Source organism: Lepidochelys kempii, chromosome 6, assembly GCF_965140265.1.
Source record: "Lepidochelys kempii isolate rLepKem1 chromosome 6, rLepKem1.hap2, whole genome shotgun sequence".
In the NCBI taxonomy this organism is placed as follows: Eukaryota; Metazoa; Chordata; order Testudines; family Cheloniidae; genus Lepidochelys; species Lepidochelys kempii.
In genome coordinates, this window is record NC_133261.1 from 90,833,400 (window position 1) to 90,850,455 (window position 17,056).

General features: G+C 53.6%; 1 protein-coding gene across 2 annotated transcripts in view; it reads right to left on the reverse strand.

Moving 5' to 3' along the window:
* LTBP2 (latent transforming growth factor beta binding protein 2) overlaps positions 1-17,056 on the reverse strand; it is a 126,224-nt gene that overhangs the window by 17,642 nt on the left and 91,526 nt on the right. Inside the window, exons 12-25 of one of the 2 annotated variants that reach the window (XM_073349170.1) lie at positions 16,217-16,411; positions 14,890-14,909; positions 13,256-13,295; positions 12,477-12,566; positions 10,743-10,868; positions 10,153-10,281; positions 9,169-9,288; positions 8,351-8,470; positions 7,949-8,071; positions 7,537-7,662; positions 6,778-6,903; positions 890-1,012; positions 499-624; positions 90-212 (exon numbers count right to left, since the gene is read on the reverse strand). In XM_073349170.1, coding sequence (XP_073205271.1) covers positions 90-212; positions 499-624; positions 890-1,012; positions 6,778-6,903; positions 7,537-7,662; positions 7,949-8,071; positions 8,351-8,470; positions 9,169-9,288; positions 10,153-10,281; positions 10,743-10,868; positions 12,477-12,566; positions 13,256-13,295; positions 14,890-14,909; positions 16,217-16,411 — 1,587 coding nt within the window. The remainder of the gene's footprint in view (positions 1-89; positions 213-498; positions 625-889; positions 1,013-6,777; positions 6,904-7,536; positions 7,663-7,948; positions 8,072-8,350; positions 8,471-9,168; positions 9,289-10,152; positions 10,282-10,742; positions 10,869-12,476; positions 12,567-13,255; positions 13,296-14,889; positions 14,910-16,216; positions 16,412-17,056) is intronic. The other variant, XM_073349171.1, reaches the window with a different exon arrangement.

Genomic DNA, 17,056 nt, shown 5'->3' on the forward strand with positions numbered 1-17,056 from the left:
AGGTGTTCCCTCTGTGTGGGGAAGGAGACCCTCATACATACACCAGCGATCTGGGGAGAGCCCTGTGTTCCCCCAAAACCAGTGCTTACCTACACAGTCATCGGTCTCTGGCGAATGCCTGAAGCCATTTTCACACAAACATCTGTAGGAGCCCTCCGTATTGAAACACTGGCCTTGCAAACACCGAGATTTGTCTGCACATTCGTCCACATCTGGAAGAGACGACATGATGAGAATTAGCACAGAGGCTGTCTGATGGGTGTACACTGGTCCCTGCACAATAAATACTATCCACAGTGGGCAGGGATCACGGCAGGCAGAGAGCCAGGGATATGGGCAAGGGGAGGGCGAGGGGGCAGGGGAAAGCCCAGGGGGATAGCTACGGGGCAGAGTCAGGCAGGGGGAGAGCCAGAGGACGGTCAGGGGCAAGGGAGAGCCCAGGGTGATAGCCAGGGTCCCAGGCACATTTAGCTGCTGCCATTTCTCCCAGTCCCTCACCTTGGCAGCTGACTCCCCCAGCCGCATTTGAGAAGCCAGGAGCACAAATACAGAAATAGGATCCATGGCTGTTAAGACACTCGCCATTGGGGCCGCAGATCTCACTGCCCAGGCACTCGTTCATGTCTGCAGGGGAAATGTGAGTTAGCTCCACACAATCTGCTGGGGGCAGATGGCAGGAGGGCCCTTCCCCTCGTCCGCACAGGGCAGGCCCCGGGAGGGTTTAGGGCCCCATCCAGCCCTCTCATCGCAGGCACAGGGAGTGCATCGTCCCAGGCTGCACTACAATCCCCCCTGCATGGGTAGAAATGGGAATTCCCAGCAGATGCCCCAGACTCCCTGGTGGAGTCCAAAGGGGAACGGAATGGACAGGCCCTGGAGGTGCTTGTACCTTCACACACAGTGCCGTTGAGCAGCTCAAATCCAGGGCGGCAGTGACAGCCATAGGAGCCCGGTGTGTTCAGGCACTCTCCCCCGAGGCAGCTAATGGTGGGGTCTTCACACTCATCAATATCTGCCCAGGCAGAGAGGCACAGAATTAAGAGTCAGGGCCAGTACGGGTGTGCAATGAGCAACTGCTACAAACAAACAGAGGCTGAGGGCAGCAGCCGTTCAGGCCTCTGACAGCCGCAGGCAGGTTAGAGTTCAGAGACCTTCCCGCCCGCTGAGCGCAGAGCCCCTGGCTGTCAGCCCACAGTGCGATCCTGGGGTTGCCTACAAAGAGGGATCCCGTCAAGGGGTGCTGAGCGGAGAGGCTCTATACAGCTCTCGAATGCTGCGATTAGAGGAGCTACAGCAGCACCTTTTCCAACGCTCCCTCAGACTCTGGTGCCTTTTTACCCAGGGATCCCAGATCTGAGCTAGTCCTGCCTTGGCAAACCAGGACCAACCAAGGAGGTTTTGCTAAACCAAACCCAGGCCCCAGTCTCCTGGGCCCGTCCCCAAGTTAGTTCAGAACTGGGCCACAAACTGGAGGGAAACCAGAGAAGAGCCATGACAAGGGTCAAGCTAACAGCACAAGAGTGTATGTCAGTGAAGTGCCCCAACACCCCCAAACACCCCATCAGACCCCACTCTCCTGGCTGCCTATCCCTTCCCTGACAGGCGCCCCTCATTCTCTCCCGACTGTGGAAACTCCCCACCCTCATCCTCCCCAGTCATCCCTTAATCTGTCCTGGCCCTCCCCCAGCCATCATAAGTGCTTTAAGAGTTTCACTAATAATGAAAGGTTGAAGGAATTAAACCTGTTCCTTTGGGCTAAGACGTGGCTGGGGGACAGGCCAACAACCTGCTATTACCTGCAGGGTGTAAGCTCTAAGGAGGGAGTGATGGTACGGGGGTGGGGGTGTAAGGAGGAGGGATGGGATGACACTAATGTAAGGTTTGAGGCCTTTTTCTGCAGCCACATTAAGACAGCAGCAGCCATGAGCTAAAAAGCAGAAAGTCACATCCTCACATTCCATCTAAATTATATTAAACCAATGAAATATCGGGCTGTTAAGAAGGCAATCCTGTCCTAATTGTACCCACCACCACCAGATCACCAGATAAAGAAACGGATCTTAAGATGTTTAAAAAAAACTTTGTTTGATAGCATTCTGTCTGGGCTCACAAGTGAAAAACAGGCTCAAGTATCACACTGAAATGTAAGTACAATATTTATATTCCAATTGATTTATTTTATAATTATATGGCCAAAACGAGAAAGTAAGCTATTTTTCAGTAAGTGTACTGAGACATCTTTGTATTTTTATGTCTGATTTTGTAAGCAAGTAGTTTTTCAGTGAGGTGACACTTGGGGTACACAAGACAAATCAGACTCCTGAAAGGGATACAGTAGTCTGGAAAGATTGAGAACCATTGGGTTAAGGTACAGCTAAGCAGGACTCAAGTTTAAGTATATAAACTGGGGTCTAAAAGGAAGTTCTTTGGAACCTAACTCCAGGACACAGCCCAAGATCAGAGCTGCCAGACCTCAACACCCTGCAATCACACTGTGCAGAAGCTGGAGGAGCCCCAGACGACCTGATCCTGACTGGCCACCAGGAAAAGTTTGTCTGCCTTATTGGAAGCATTGTATGCTTAGCATGTGTATTCTGTTTTGGTAACTGTTAATAAACAGAGGTTAAGAATATTACTGTGTAAGGCTCTTTCACTGGTAAATGGTGCCGCAAACCCGCAGAAAATTACGCCCTGAGCCATAGGAGCTGGATAAGGGTAGGTGCCTTTCAACCAGAGCCCTAGAACCTGGGAAAGGGTGGGGGTGCCTAAATTAACTGGGTTACGCCATGAGCCCACGGAATAGTAAAGGTGGGGTGCCCTAGAGTGTGCAGGTAACACTAAGGGAAAGGGGCTTCCATATCCCAGTATGACCATGTCCACTGTAGAAAGCCAGACATAGCCTCGGCCTCACCTGGCTCTGTCACCCTGGACTGTCCCATTCACCTGCCTCTTTTGGAACACAATTCAGTTCAGCTAATGCATGCTGGGGGCAAGGGCAGGAGGCAGCTCTCCATCCTCCCACAGGGCAGTGAAAACTCCTTACTCCCACCCTTCCACGGGTCCATCCAGGGGAGGTGTGATGCTCTACGTCCTCAGAAGGAAACAACATTTCTGCTACATTTTCAGTCCCCGCAGCCTGCCAGGCAGGGCCCAGTGCCTTTGAGTGCAGCTCTTTTGACTGCAAGAAAGCACATGAGTCTAAAAGGACTGATTCCCCGTCAGTACCAGCCTGCAGGCTGCAGAGGGCACCAACAACATTCCCCATCTCCCTTGCTCTGTCTGTTCCCATCACAGAAGTTAGAGATGGAAACATTGAGCCTGAAAGCTCCTCAGGGCAGAGCAGGGACTTTGCCTCTGCTAAATGCCAAGCACAGGGTGTACACAACAGGGCACCATTTATTTATGCCTTGGGGCAAGATTACTCCTACCACACTCAGTTCTAAAACATCCCTAGCTTCCACCAGTTCCCTAGCAGATGATCCAGGCCCTAGTTCATTTGTTGTAAGCCAACACAAAACCCTTATTGTTTTTTATACACAAAACCCAAAATCTAGAGCCATGGACACCAATCCAGCAAGGGAAGACTGGAACAGTTTCTCCTGGGGTCAGTCACCAAACACTTCATAATGTTCCCTCAGTGCTCTCTCCCGCAGTTGCTCTAGCGGCGAGCATGGGGAAGTGACATGCCGGGAAAGACCCATCTAAGGAGGGAGTCACATGACTAGCCCGCAAATGGAACAAAATGTGCAATCCTTCCATCCCATCAGGAGCATGGAAACTTTACCTCATTTTCCTGTGTGTGCCTCAGGCCCAGCTGTAAACCTAGAGGAAGAAGAAAAGTGGCCAAGACGCCTTCTCCCGCTCTAGGAGGAATCACCAGATGCAGTGTGCCTCTGCCCATGAGTTTTACCCCAAACAAACAGCCTGTTAGTGGGTTTATTTACCATCTGTGTGCTGGTGGTTCCCAAGTACTCCACTGCCAAGCCATGAGAGAAGCTACAGTTCTCCCTCACTAGCTTTTCATGCCATGCTCATCACCAGGGGGTCTTTATCAAGCACCTTGGACTACATCTGCACTCTGCCCACTGATCCATCTCCGAAGGGCCCTTCTCCACCATTCCAGCCATCCGAACTGCTTCACATAACAAACAAAACCTGCCACAAAAATGTTTCCTTCTTTGCCCTCAAATGTGGGATTTCTCTCCAAAAATATCCCTGTTGAACACCCATGACAGGCACTGGGCCAGAGACAGATTTAAGGTCCAATATCTCGGATCCTAAAGGTGACCCTGATACTAGCAGAAAGGTGCTGGGGGAGGGTATCCCCAATGGAATGCATCACACAGTTATGACCATAGCAGGCTGCAGGATTTCAGGCATTAGGAGATACAGAAATTTCATTTTAGGTCATTTTCAGGGGGTGGTCTAAACAATATTAGTTCTATTTTTTCTTTTCCTCCGAGGCCTGTACAGCTGGGTGAATAGGAGAAAGGGGAGAAACAAAGAACCTTAAACTCTCTCAGTCACGCTCCTAAGGCAGCTTTCCTGCTGAATATGTGGTTGATCCAGAACCTATGCTGGTGTAGCTGGGTATAGAGGACCAGTTGGCAGGAGTCTCTGCACACCTTACCTGTGGCTCTGCCACTCCTGGGTAACTTAGCAACATAAACTCATGTTCTACACCACAATTTCAGGGACCCACGACAGAGCACAGCCTTAGAGCTACACTTGAAAAAAAAACCCACACAAGTTACAACAGGGCCTAGGGAACAGAACAATTAACAACCACAGGTTTAGCAGTCACTAGGGAAGGCTGGAGTTCTCTTCCACAAGGTCTGCTGCAGTCTGACAGATCTCACTGTCTGGGAGTTTCTGCTGAGGCCCAGCATTTGCTTTCTCTTCCCCAATTTCATCCCAGTCCTCCTGGTTCATAGAACCACAGGGTTAGAAGGGACTGCAAGGCTCATCTAGTCTAACCCCCTTATTACTTTTGTTATTATTATTGCCCATGACACTGCAAACACTTATCCACATGCTTACCTATCCCTATTTAGCAAAGCGCTCTCAGGGCAGGCCTGCACCTAAAGCTTAAGTAGACCACCTAGCAATGCTGCTCAGGGCGTCCTGCTACTGCCCAGCTACTACAGCAACAGAAACCCACCCGTGTGGATGTACCCTAACCCAGAGGGCGGTGCTGGTGACTTCAATACCACCACGTGCCTGCTTGAAGTTAAGTCTGTGCTTCACTGCTTTGTTGAACTGGGGCCTTTATTACTTCATCACCCTTTTGCCAGCTTTCTCTCCTTCATTGGCTTGCCCGTGTCTTTGTTAACCCTCTGCCTATTTTTGTTTTGTTTTGTTTTGAACCCTTGCACCATGGGCCTAGATAATTCCTCTCTGCCTTGGAGCTTATACCCGGCAGACATTTATAAACTCCGCCCAGGTCCCCCTACCCCCAGAGTTGAGGCTTAGCCAAACTAGACAGGTTTAACTCATTTCACACTTCTCTACAGCTAAGGCTACCATTTTGTCATGGATGTTTTTAGTAAAAGTCATGGACAGGTCATGGGGAAAAAACAAAAATTCACGGAAACCGTGACCTGTCCCTGACTTTTACTAAAAGTATCCCTGACAAAATGGGGAGGGAGGAGGGTCCAGCACCCTATCCCAGCTGTGGCCCCCGATCCTTACCCAGTGGCTGGGAGCTGTGCGGGATCCCCCAGTGCCCTGCAGGGTGGGAGCTGAGAGTGGGGCCCACCACCCATGGGGCCTGGGAACTGGGAGGGATCCTTCACCACCGCCGGCAGCTGGGGAGCTGCCAGGGTCCCTCCACCAGCGGCGGCTGGGGAGCTGCGGGGGAATCTCCCTCGCCTGTGGGGGCACGGAGCTGGGGGGGGGATCCCCTGCCGCCTGCTGGGGATCCTCTGCCACCCGCGGGGGCAGAGAGCTGAGCTGGCTGCTGCAGGAAGGCCCCCTGCTCCTGGCGGTGGCTGGGCTGCTATGGTGCCCCAATGTCACGGAGGTCTCTGGAAGTCATGGATTCCGTGACTTCCACGACCTCTGCGACATAATCATAGCCTTACCTATAGCTCAGCCCTCTGATCACCTTGGCTGGTCTTCTCTGAACTCCCTCTGATTTGCCAATATCTTTCTGATAAAAAGGTGCCCACAACAAAATGCACCAGCGCTACACAAAGTAGGACCTGGCTATTCCCCCTGTTCAGAGACACAAATAGCTCTGCCTGCAGCCCAAATGGGCCCTGCTTGCTTCCACATTGCATCAGAAATTCCTAATTTACTGCCCCATGCCTTTCTCAGACACTCCGGATTCCAAGCCTTCCCCCTCCCACTGACTACCTAGGTTCAGGGTTGTTTTCTCCAGGCATATTAGCCATGCTGTTCCGAACAGAATCCCATTCTGCTATTCCCTGCCTGTGGTTCTGCTCTCTCAAGGCCTCTTTGTATTACGCTGTCCTCGCTGGGGCTTGCAGCTCCCCCTAAATTAGTATCATCTGAGAATCTCATTAATGAGTTCTGTACCTGTACCCCTTCCCAGATCTGATCATTTCCCTTCAGATACCCACTGCCCCTCCAAACAGTATGGCTGCCAATGTGCAGGGCTAAGCTGACCTGAGCAGGGGCGTGACCCGACTGGGGGTGTGACCCAATGGGAGCAAGACCCCTAGCTTCCAAGTCTGACACTACAGACACACTTATTACTGCCTGACTTGCAGCCACAGCTCCCAGCAGAGGCAGAGAGCAGTCCGGGTGATTTACCTTCACAGGTGAGTCTGTTGGAGGACAGCATGTAGCCAGCATCGCAGGCTCGGCAGGCAAAGGAGCCGTCCATGTTGGTGCAGATTCCCAAGGGGCAGGCAGCGGGTGAGCTGCACTCATCAATATCTGGGGAGAGCACAGACTGGAACTCCAGATGGGATAAAGGACAGGGCGTGCCTACTCTGCTCCCCCGCCCGCCAGGTACTCAAAGCCAGCTGGGGGATTAGCTCTGTGACTCACAGACCCCTTTCCAAAGTTGCAGTGGTCCCTCTCTGAACACCTGTCACCCCCAGTGACCTCTCCTCAAAACCCCCTCTTGCTCTCTATTGCACTGCAAAAGCTAAACTGCTGAAGCAGGTTTCCTAGGCAGGCCCTTTGCTCTCCAAGTGGGTCTCGTTGGGGTTCGGGGGCTGTCCCCCAGAAGCTCTCCTGAGTGCAGGGAGCTCAGCTGGAGCTGCTGCAGGAAGAGTGGCTCAGCTCAGGTCACCAGTGATGCAGACCCAGGGCCAGAGACTCAGCCTTAGGGGCACTGATTACAAGTGCAGCCTGCAAATACTGTGCCACAAGCTGGCAGCTTTGCCTCAGCTGGGCTGAGGGATGCCCAGTGACCCGAGTGCCATGCACATTACGAGATTCTGCAGCCACAGCTGGAAAGCCAGCCCCAGACACCACCAATGGCCTGCTCCTAAATGCAAGCACATCCTCCCAGGGAATCCAGTCTCCCTGGCACCCGCACATCTCACCATCCACAGGAGATACCTTCACACATGCTGCCATCTCTGGACACGGTGTATCCAGCACCACAAGCTTCACAGGAGAAGGAGCCCTCGGTATTGATACAGAGTCCCATGGGGCAGGTGCTGTGGGTCGCACACTCATCGATATCTAAATAAACCCACAAACCAGAGTGAGAGCTGGACAGGGAGGAGCCCACGGAGGGGGGGGCTTCCTCTCAGAGCCAGGTGTGTTGCGGAGAATAGATCAATAATAGATAAGGAGGGAGAGGGGCTAGCCCCACAGGATCTCAGGACCTAGCTACCCTAGTTGGGGCAGGGAGGTATAGGCAGCCAGGCCATGCACTCAGGAATGCCCCAGGTTCAATGGAAACAATGCCTCAGACTTCACTAGGAGTTGGACTGGGTCCAAAAGCATCTGGTAGAGGATATGATACCTTGGCAGCTCTTCTCATCTGCTGTCACCTCATAGCCATGGTAGCAGGAACACCTGAAGGAGCCAGCCATGTTGATGCACAGTCCATGAGCACAGGTTCCCACGGCGAAGCACTCATCGTCATCTGCAAGACACAGCAAAGGGGCCCATCAAGCCAGGAACAGGGATGCTCTAAAATCCCCAGGGATCTCCCCACAACCCAATCCTGCAGGGCGTGGTACTCACCGTACACACACTAGCCTCTCCTGCCTGCCATTTCCCACAGCCAGTGCCTGCCCACAAGGCTTGTGTGGCACATTACAGTCCCAGGAGGGGTTGGCTAGGGCTGGAATTGCTGCCATGCAAGAGGGAGTTTCCACAAGGTGGGGAGGGGTCTTGCGGGGAACAGCTCTCATCTCCTTACCAACACATCTTCCATTCATCGGATGGTAACCGGCTGCACAGCTGAGACACTCATAGGAGCCCAGCGCATTGACACATCTCCCTCTGGGGCAGGTGTTGGGATCAGCACACTCATCAACATCTGCAAAGAGACCCCCTGCTTTCAGACTCCAGGAAAAGAGAGAGACAGACTGAGTCCCATCCAGAACGCCCTCGCAGCTGGGACCACAGTCACCTGCATCTCACCTTCTCAGCCAGCTCTGGCCAAAGTAAGAGTGACTGTGACTCTAAGCGGATGGGCTTGATGGTGCATTGAGTTTGGGGCTCAGAAGGACGTTCTCATGAGTCCCATTTGTCATTCATTGTCTCTGTGGCCTGTTCTCCCACCTGGTAGGATGTCCATTTTGATTTTCAATCACTGTGACATGCTGTGTACATGCAGCTGGCTGTAGACGTCATACCTTCAATGTACTTGCCAGCCCAGGGCTCAAACAGGGGCAAGCAATGACAGATGCCAAATCTCCAAAGATAAGCACCAGCCCAAGAACAAAACGCATTCCCTTTCCAGTCCAGAAGACGGGGCTCAAGATGGGTCCCACTGGGCCTGAGGGGTGAGTCAGAGCCTGAAGGGGAATGAACTTGGGGAGAGAGCTCCCCTCTCCCGCAGCGGGGTGGGGATTCCCCCAGGCAAGCAGGGGCAGACCTGCGTCAGGCGACTTAAGTGACAAAGTGAGAAGGCGCAGGTACCTCAGTGCAGATCTGGAGGGAGGGGGGTGTGGAGAGCTGAGGTTTGCACAAAATGGCTGGAGATGCTCACGTAGGGGAGGTTAGCAAACTCACCTTCGCACTGTCCTCTGCGGCCCATGATGTAGCCCCTGGCACACTCACAGTGATATGATCCAGGTGTGTTGGTGCACTGCCCCCCCAGGCACATGCTGGGCTGCTCACACTCATTCAGATCTGTTAGCACCCAAGGATAGGTCCCGTCAGGGAACTGGGCTCAGCTAAGGGCATCAGAGGTAGCTCTGCCTGTGTGCAGGGCCCTCCCTGTCCCTTTGTCCCAAACCCACTCCGAATGGCCACTCCCCTCCCCTCATTGAAATCCCTCCTGAGAACCAACCTCTGCCCTCATGCCAATGAGGAGGAAAGGCAGTGCCACGCTGTACTCAGGGCCAGACTCCCCACGGGCCTGTGTCACTCACACCTCCACTCTGCCATGCCCCAGCCCCTCCTTGCTGCTGCTGGTCACCCCCACATGCCAAAGCAGGCTGCAGGCAGTTTGGGCCAGGGCCAGGGTTTCCTGTTTGCTTGGCAGAGGGCCCAGCTCATGAGCCCAGACAAGCAGCGGAGCAAGGAGCAAGGCTGCTTGCCAGCTACCAGTGGGTGACGTTCTGCTGAGCTGCCTCCTGTCCTCTCCAGATGCTCGGAGAGGGTGCTTGGGACACAGGGCAGGGGATGCAGAGCTAGTTGGGCTCCACGCCACTGGCCTCTGGGTCAGACAGGCCCCAAGCTGAGGGGTTTTCTGGAAGAAAAGCTTTTGCTAACTGACTCTTTTCTGCAGAGTCTTCCCCAGTCTGCACAGTGCGCTGCCCCGTCTCAGCGAGAGGCTGGGGGAACGAGCAAGGAGAATGCAATCTCCCCTGCCCCATCATGAGGGGTCCTTCTAGGGAAGGCTTGGGCAGTAGTGGTGGGGGAAGCCCATATAAAGGAGGAGCCTGGAACCTCCATTACCAAGGAAACATGTAGCCGAGGGAGGTCACAGGAACCTTGCGGGCAAGGTGCCCCCCGGGGCTGTAGGCGTGTGCCAGCTGGAGTGTCACTTACCCTGACAGGTCTGTGTGTCCTGGGAGGTGAGCAGTGTGTACCCCGGGTAGCAGAGGCAGGAGTAGGAGCCCACACTGTTGATGCAGTGACCCTTCCCAGCGCAGGGATCTCCCACACACTCATCATCATCTGGGTCCGGAGCAGAGGAACAGAGTCACTCAGGAAATACCATTAGCCCTCCCATTTCCTACAGACACTTCTGGAGATGGGATAAGCAAGGGCCTGAGGGGACCCATCTCCCCCTCTCAGCATTTCCCTCCCCAGGGAGCTTGCTAGATGACATGGGAGGGCCCCCGTTTATCTGCCATCCACCACTGGAGGGCAGCATCACATCCCCACACATGGCGGGAGAGGGAGGGTTCTGCCCTACAAAAGTCCCCTGGCTACTAAAACTGGGGAAGTAGGACAGAGAGAATGATCCCAAGCCACAGGGTTGTTCTGCTCAGGAAGGCAGCGGGGCTGGTGCCCTGCAAGGGGCCTGGCTCGGCCAGGCTTTGTGCTCAGGAGCCAGCCTCTCTCCACATGCCCCGTTTCCTGACGTGGAAGTCTCCCCACTGTCCCCTTTAGAAACAGCAGAGCTAGGGACATACCAATGCATCGGGGGAGGCCAGGATGTAGCCGATAGCCAGGGCCACACATGCAGCTGTATCTGCCGGGCAGGTTCACACAAGTGCCTGGGCCACAGGGATCGGGTACAGAGGAGCATCTATCGATTTCTGAGGGAGACAGACAGGGTGAAGTCACAGGCCCCTGCTCTGCAGTCCCCCAGCACATAGTACAGGGCTTTCCCTATTCCACAGCCCCCCGCACAGTTACTAGCACCTCCCCCACATCACAGACAGAATGGGAGACAGCTCAAAGGCCCCTGCACCTCAGACAGCTGCCAGAGCTGGGCCTCAGCAGCCTCCAGCCACCACGACAGCCATGGACCCCCAGTGCCCAAGAATGGAGAGGCAGCACTAATGGCCAGCACCTGTGGGTTGGCCTGGGTCAGTGCACCTAGCAGAGTGGACATGGCTTCCCAGGGCTCCAGAGCCCTGCAGCTAGGCACTGCCTATCGTCTCTACTTGTTCCTAGCTGGGCTGAGCGAGAGCAGGAGGCTGGGACACCTTGGCCCACCCCTGCGCTGGAAAGCGGGGAAAGCCCATAGAGAGCTCAGAAGAAAACAGCAAACCAGCTCTATCTGGCCTGGGCAGGCAAGCGCCTCCCCAGGAGCCAGTGCAGCCCTGTAACTGGCCACTGGGAGCAGGGAGGCAGGGCAGGCACAGTCCCCGGGGCTTTAGTGCCCACTCAGTGTGGGCCATTCACATGCTGCTTCCCTTCCTGCTGCCTCCAGCCTGGTCTCACTAATCCCAGGGCAGCCCGAGGAAGCAGCTTAGCAGCAGTGAATGCAGAAAGGGCAAGGAGAGGCCAGCAGAGACCCACACACGCCCCAACAGCGAAACAATCCCATCACCAAACCAACACACAAACACACACAAACAAAAGGCTATTGTGGGAGGCGCATTCCACAGCAAGGTGCCTGTGCCAGGGTTTCTTCTGAGGGTGCTTTTGGCCCCAAGCAGGGGCAGCACTCCCAGACACTTAGACAACCCTAGAATAACAGAACTGCTATTATTCACGCAGTAAACAAGCCTCCCCTGGGAGCCACACACTTCCCGCTCCACTACAGCTTCCAGATGACTCAACTCTGACTGCAGCAGGGCTTGGGCCAAAGCCACCAGTGAGACCCTGCCAGTCCCTTTCCTTGGGAGTCACTGCCACCTCCTCTGTGATGTCTCTTCCCCGGGGAGCCCTTCCCTTTCCCCTCTGCTCAGAGGACCCTGCTGTTCACAGTGCAGAGATCCAGCTAGCCTCACGTATTCTGCGGACCGCCTCCATCCCCGTAGCCCTGGGCAGGCACAGCAGACGCAGTGCGCACCAGGAGGAGATGTATGCCAGGGAAATAACACTGACCTATGCTAAACACATGAATCAAAGTGAGGGCTCTCTTGGGTGACAAGTCTCTGCGCTTGGCTGGGCAGCAATGAAGGGCTGTGTTCATTCATGGCATGAATCCTAAGCTTCCCTTCCATGTGATCCAGACAAGGTCGTGTGTTATACAGATTACACAGTGAAGGGCACTGAAAGCCAAAGCATCTGCTCTTGTACCCACTGGGATCTGCCTGGATCCCTCAGCACACACCCAGGCCTGGAGGGATCTACCAGGGTTTGGCATACCAGGGATCCTTGTGGGGGAGGGCCCTATGTTCTGACTGGATCACATTTCTCTTTAGGGCCTACCAGGTGAGGCAGGTAAACCCCATTTAGAGCTGCTGACGAACCTGTGATCTGTGCTGCAGCAGTGCCCTCCCCTGCAGCCTCTGGGCCTGGCTGGGCAGGAGGGCGAGAGAATGTCTCCTCCACTACATCCCCTGCAGATGAGAGAGATGTGAGCACCAGCCTGGGATCACAGTCGGACACAGGAGCAAGTGTCAAAGCCTAAGCCCTGTTCATGAGCCCCCAACCTCTACGTCCCAGCACCTCACAATACGGAGGGATCAGCTGCGGAGCAGCAGGTGTGGGTGCCAAGCCCCAGTTCTGAGCCCAGCATCTAGGTTGCTGCATATGTTCTACCACATGACATCTTGAGACCAGTTATCACCTGATCCAGCCTCATTCGTGTTACGGCTGAGAAATTTCACAGCCAGCAACCTTGCTGCTGCTTGTTGGGGGTGCAGACCCCTGCAACCTGACCCCACCCCCACCCTGTGGTGCCCATTACAGAGCCCAGCATGCAGAGACCATGAATGTGGGCAGACAATAACAGAGCCCCATCCCCGGGCTGGAGGAACAGCTCTTCCAATACTTGAAACGGAGTGTGGCCCTCCGTGCCCTGCATCTCATGGGGCTCCCCCGTTCCTGCAGCACCTCCCGGTTCTGTGCAGCACAGCCCATTTGGAGCGACACAGAAGGAGATTAGGAGGTGCCTATGAAATAAAGCTGCCTTTCCCTGGCCCTAAGGTTATCAGCACAGCCTGAAGCTGCCAGCTGGGCCAACCCTGGTCCTCCTTTCTCTTCTCTATTTGTAGCTTATTCACAAGCCAATTGAGCACTTACGCACCTGGGTGTGTGGCAGGTTCTTGGGTGGCATCAGCAGCGCCCTGTGGGTGAGAAACACAAACACAAAGTTTGGCTTTGCTTAGACCGCCCAGGGATGTATTTAGCCAAGGGGCAAGAGAGAGGTGAGCTTCCTCCTGCCCCATCCTGGCTGCTGGTTCACACTAAGGGTACTGTAATGGCAGGTGAAGCTGCTAGTGTGTGGAATGGCTGGAGCCTCCGTGTGCTGGACCCTATACAACGCATTATGCCTAGCGAGGAGCCTTTTAGATTTCTTTCAGAGTAGCAGCCGCGTTAGTCTGTATTCGCAAAAAGAAAAGGAGGACTTGTGGCACCTTAGAGACTAACAAATTTATTTGAGCATAAGCTTTCGTGAGCTGTAGCTTATGCTCAAATAAATCTGTTAGTCTCTAAGGTGCCACAAGTAATCCTTTTTTTTAAGATTTCTGCATTCAGTTCCCTCCAAGTCTCCTTCACAGGCCGACTGCATAGCTACAAACCTCAGAGTCAGGTATCTGCATTACCTAGTGCCCCAGATGGGAGCCTGGCTAATCTTGTGAGGCGCTCCAGAACCTGAACTGGGCAGGCAATCCTTTGGCAGAGATTTTCCCAAGGACAATCTCCAAAGTGTCAGTGTGGTTTCTCCTGGTTTTGCTGGAGAACCTCTGGGAAATCCTGGGGATGCCTGTTGTGAGCTCTGAATCTTCAACTCAAAGGGCAAGAGTACCGACTCTTTGGCAAAAGACTCCCTTATTCAGGATGTTAATTAGTCATTGGCATTAACCAGGCATTAAACACAAACCAAAGCAGTTTTCTATAGTTTGGCTAAACTCCTTCCCCCTCAATAGCTCGACTTTCACTCTTTCGGACTGTCATCATTTCACGAATTCTCCAGTCATCAGAGACTTTTCCCAGCTAGAAAGGAAGGATGACCAGGGGTCTGGGGGCTAGCTCAGGACTGGGGAAATCTGAGTTCAAGTCCCAGCACTACCCCAGAGCCCCTGCATGACCTTGGCCTAGTCACTTCATCTCTCCATTGGTGGGGAATCAGTAAAATGGGGCTAACAGCTGTTCCCTATCCCCCCCGCAGTGTTGTGAGGCTGAATACATTAAAGATTGTGAGGTGCTCAGATACTATGGCAATGCAGGTCATAGGAGCACACTGGGGAGACAGACTGGATGTGAACGTCTGCTGTCAAACTGAAACAACCAAACCAAACCATCCCAAAGAAGCCAACACAACAAAGTCACAAGCCCCATTTTTTCCCTTCACAGCTTATTTTTAAGCTTTATTCCTAAAGGTTTAGGGCACAAGGAGGCAAACCCCCAAATCCTATCGCGGGAGTAGGGAGGAGACACCATTCGCTCCCAACCCTCAACAATGGGGTGTCAGCTGCTCCCAAGCCCAAAGCATCAGCTGCGGCTTGAACGTTGCAGCTGATCTGCAGTAAGTGAAAATGCCTGGCTGTCTGGGTGTTTTCTAACCTCCTCCAGCACCACTTCCCCTCATTACTCCAACTCCAACACATTCAGTGTTTCCCTCTGGTTACTTTTTTAAACAATCCCTTTACCACTAGTGAAGTACAACACAAACATATCCCCACCCCATCATCTGCCAGCAGCATGGGCTTGACTCACCTCACTATCTGGAGAGTGACCTGGAAAATTAAACAGTACATGGTGAATTTCAGAACAAGAATCATAGAATATCAGGGTTGGAAGGGACTTCAGGAGGTCATCTAGTCCAACCCCCTGCTCAAAGCAGGACCAATCCCCAATTAAATCATCCCAGCCAGGGCTTTGTCAAGCCTGACCTTAAAAACTTCTAAGGAAGGAGATTCCACCACCTCCCTAGGCAACGCATTCCAGTGTTTCACCACCCTCCTAGTGAAAAAGTTTTTCCTAATATCCAACCTAAACCTCCCCCACTGCAACTTGAGACCATTACTCCTTGTCCTATCATTTTCTACCACTGAGAATAGTCTAGAACCATCCTCTTTGGAACCACCTCTCAAGTAGTTGAAAGCAGCTATCAAATCCCCCCTCATTCTTCTCTTCTGCAGACTAAATAATCCCAGTTCCCTCAGCCTCTCCTCATAAGTCATGTGTTCCAGACCCCTAAACATTTTTGTTGCCCTTCGCTGGACTCTCTCCAATTTTTCCACATCCTTCTTGTAGTGTGGGGCCCAAAACTGGACACAGTACTCCAGATGAGGCCTCACCAATGTCGAATAGAGGGGAACGATCATGTCCCTCGATCTGCTGGCTAAAGCAGAAGCGTCAGCACCCCACATACCTCAGAGAGCCCAGGCTGCACTAACTTCACTTGCTTCCCAGATGCTGGCTAGGAGCCTCCCGTTTCTCCCAGCACAAGATGGGAACTTGTCCTTCCAAACCTAGCACACTGAGTTGCCCCAGTCCTGGCTCCTCCCCCAGTGTCCGCAGGGAACTCACATTCTAATAGACCCTGGTTCCAGTGACAACTGTCACTCCCCTCTCTGGATTTGGATTCCCAGCCTGAGTGCATTGGGATAACCGCCCAGGGATACTTGTGCCAGAATTCACACTGAGCCCTAAACTCAGCTGGACCCACAGCTCTGCTCAGCAGGGCACATCTGAATCAGACTGCAGCTTCCAAGTGTGGAGGCAGCATGGCCATCTGGCAGTAGCAGCACCTGTTAGCATGTGAGGATCTGAGGCTGGGACTCAAAGGTTGCCCAGCAGGACCAGGGAGTTCTGAAAAGGTCATACCCTATGCCATTGGGATACAGGGGCAAGAGAGCCTTGCATAGCTTTGGAGCTGACCCAAATCCACTTCAGCTGGAAGCACAGTCCCTGGGATAGGGACAGCCTGAGGATGAAAGAGGGAATTCATCCAGGGCACCTGTGTGCATAGCCGCTACTAATGTTGCATCACATCCCAATCTACCTTCTGCTGCTGAGGTTCCAGCACGGAGGAGCATACCTGTGACTCCACCACTCAGGGCTTCCTGCAGCTGCGGCCTTTTTGCTGCCCAGTTGGGCGTCCGGTCGCTGCTCTCCCCCTGCTCTTCTGAGCTGAATGGCAGCTCTTCTGCCTCCGCCTTTCTCATGGACAGACGGATATCTGAGCTGGAGTAGGTGTAGCCATGTCCTGCAGGGCAAATTTCCTTAAAGGCTTCTGCAAGGGAGACACAGGGCAAGGCTGACATGTGGGGGAAAGGGGCAGAAACCAGTTGCGAGCACACGAGGTTGCCCTTCTGGCAAGATCCAATGGAGGAACTGAAGATGCTGTCTTCTGCTACACAGATGAGAACGGCAGGTGTGTGTCTGTGTGTGTGTACACCCTCCATCCATCAGCCACCGTACGTTAGAGCATGGTGTGAAGGGTGGATGTTTCCAGCAGAGAGAATCTGCTCCCAGCGCTGGGTGTGTCTGTAACTGATACCGGTTAGCATTCACAGCTACTGGAGACTGAATCTCTCCGTTGGCTCAAAGCTCCCTGGGGGAGCACCAAGGAAACACTCTCCCACATCTGAAGACAGCTATCACTTCATCAACAGGAGAGAGCCGTATAATGGGCAGAGGGGGCTGCACAGCCTGCCAAGGCTGGATAAGGGACCAGATAAATGGCTACAATGCTGCAACCCCTAGGGACCTTCTAGTACTTTGGCCCTTTGATGCACATGTCCAAAGACGCCTTCCACCCAGTCCAGGGGGATGTGTAGGAATTCCCAGCCCTGTGGGGTTCTGTGCTTGTCTCTTTAGTACTTAACACACCGGTAAAAGTCAAACCCATCCTTGCTTGGTGTGTTGGAGCACTTAA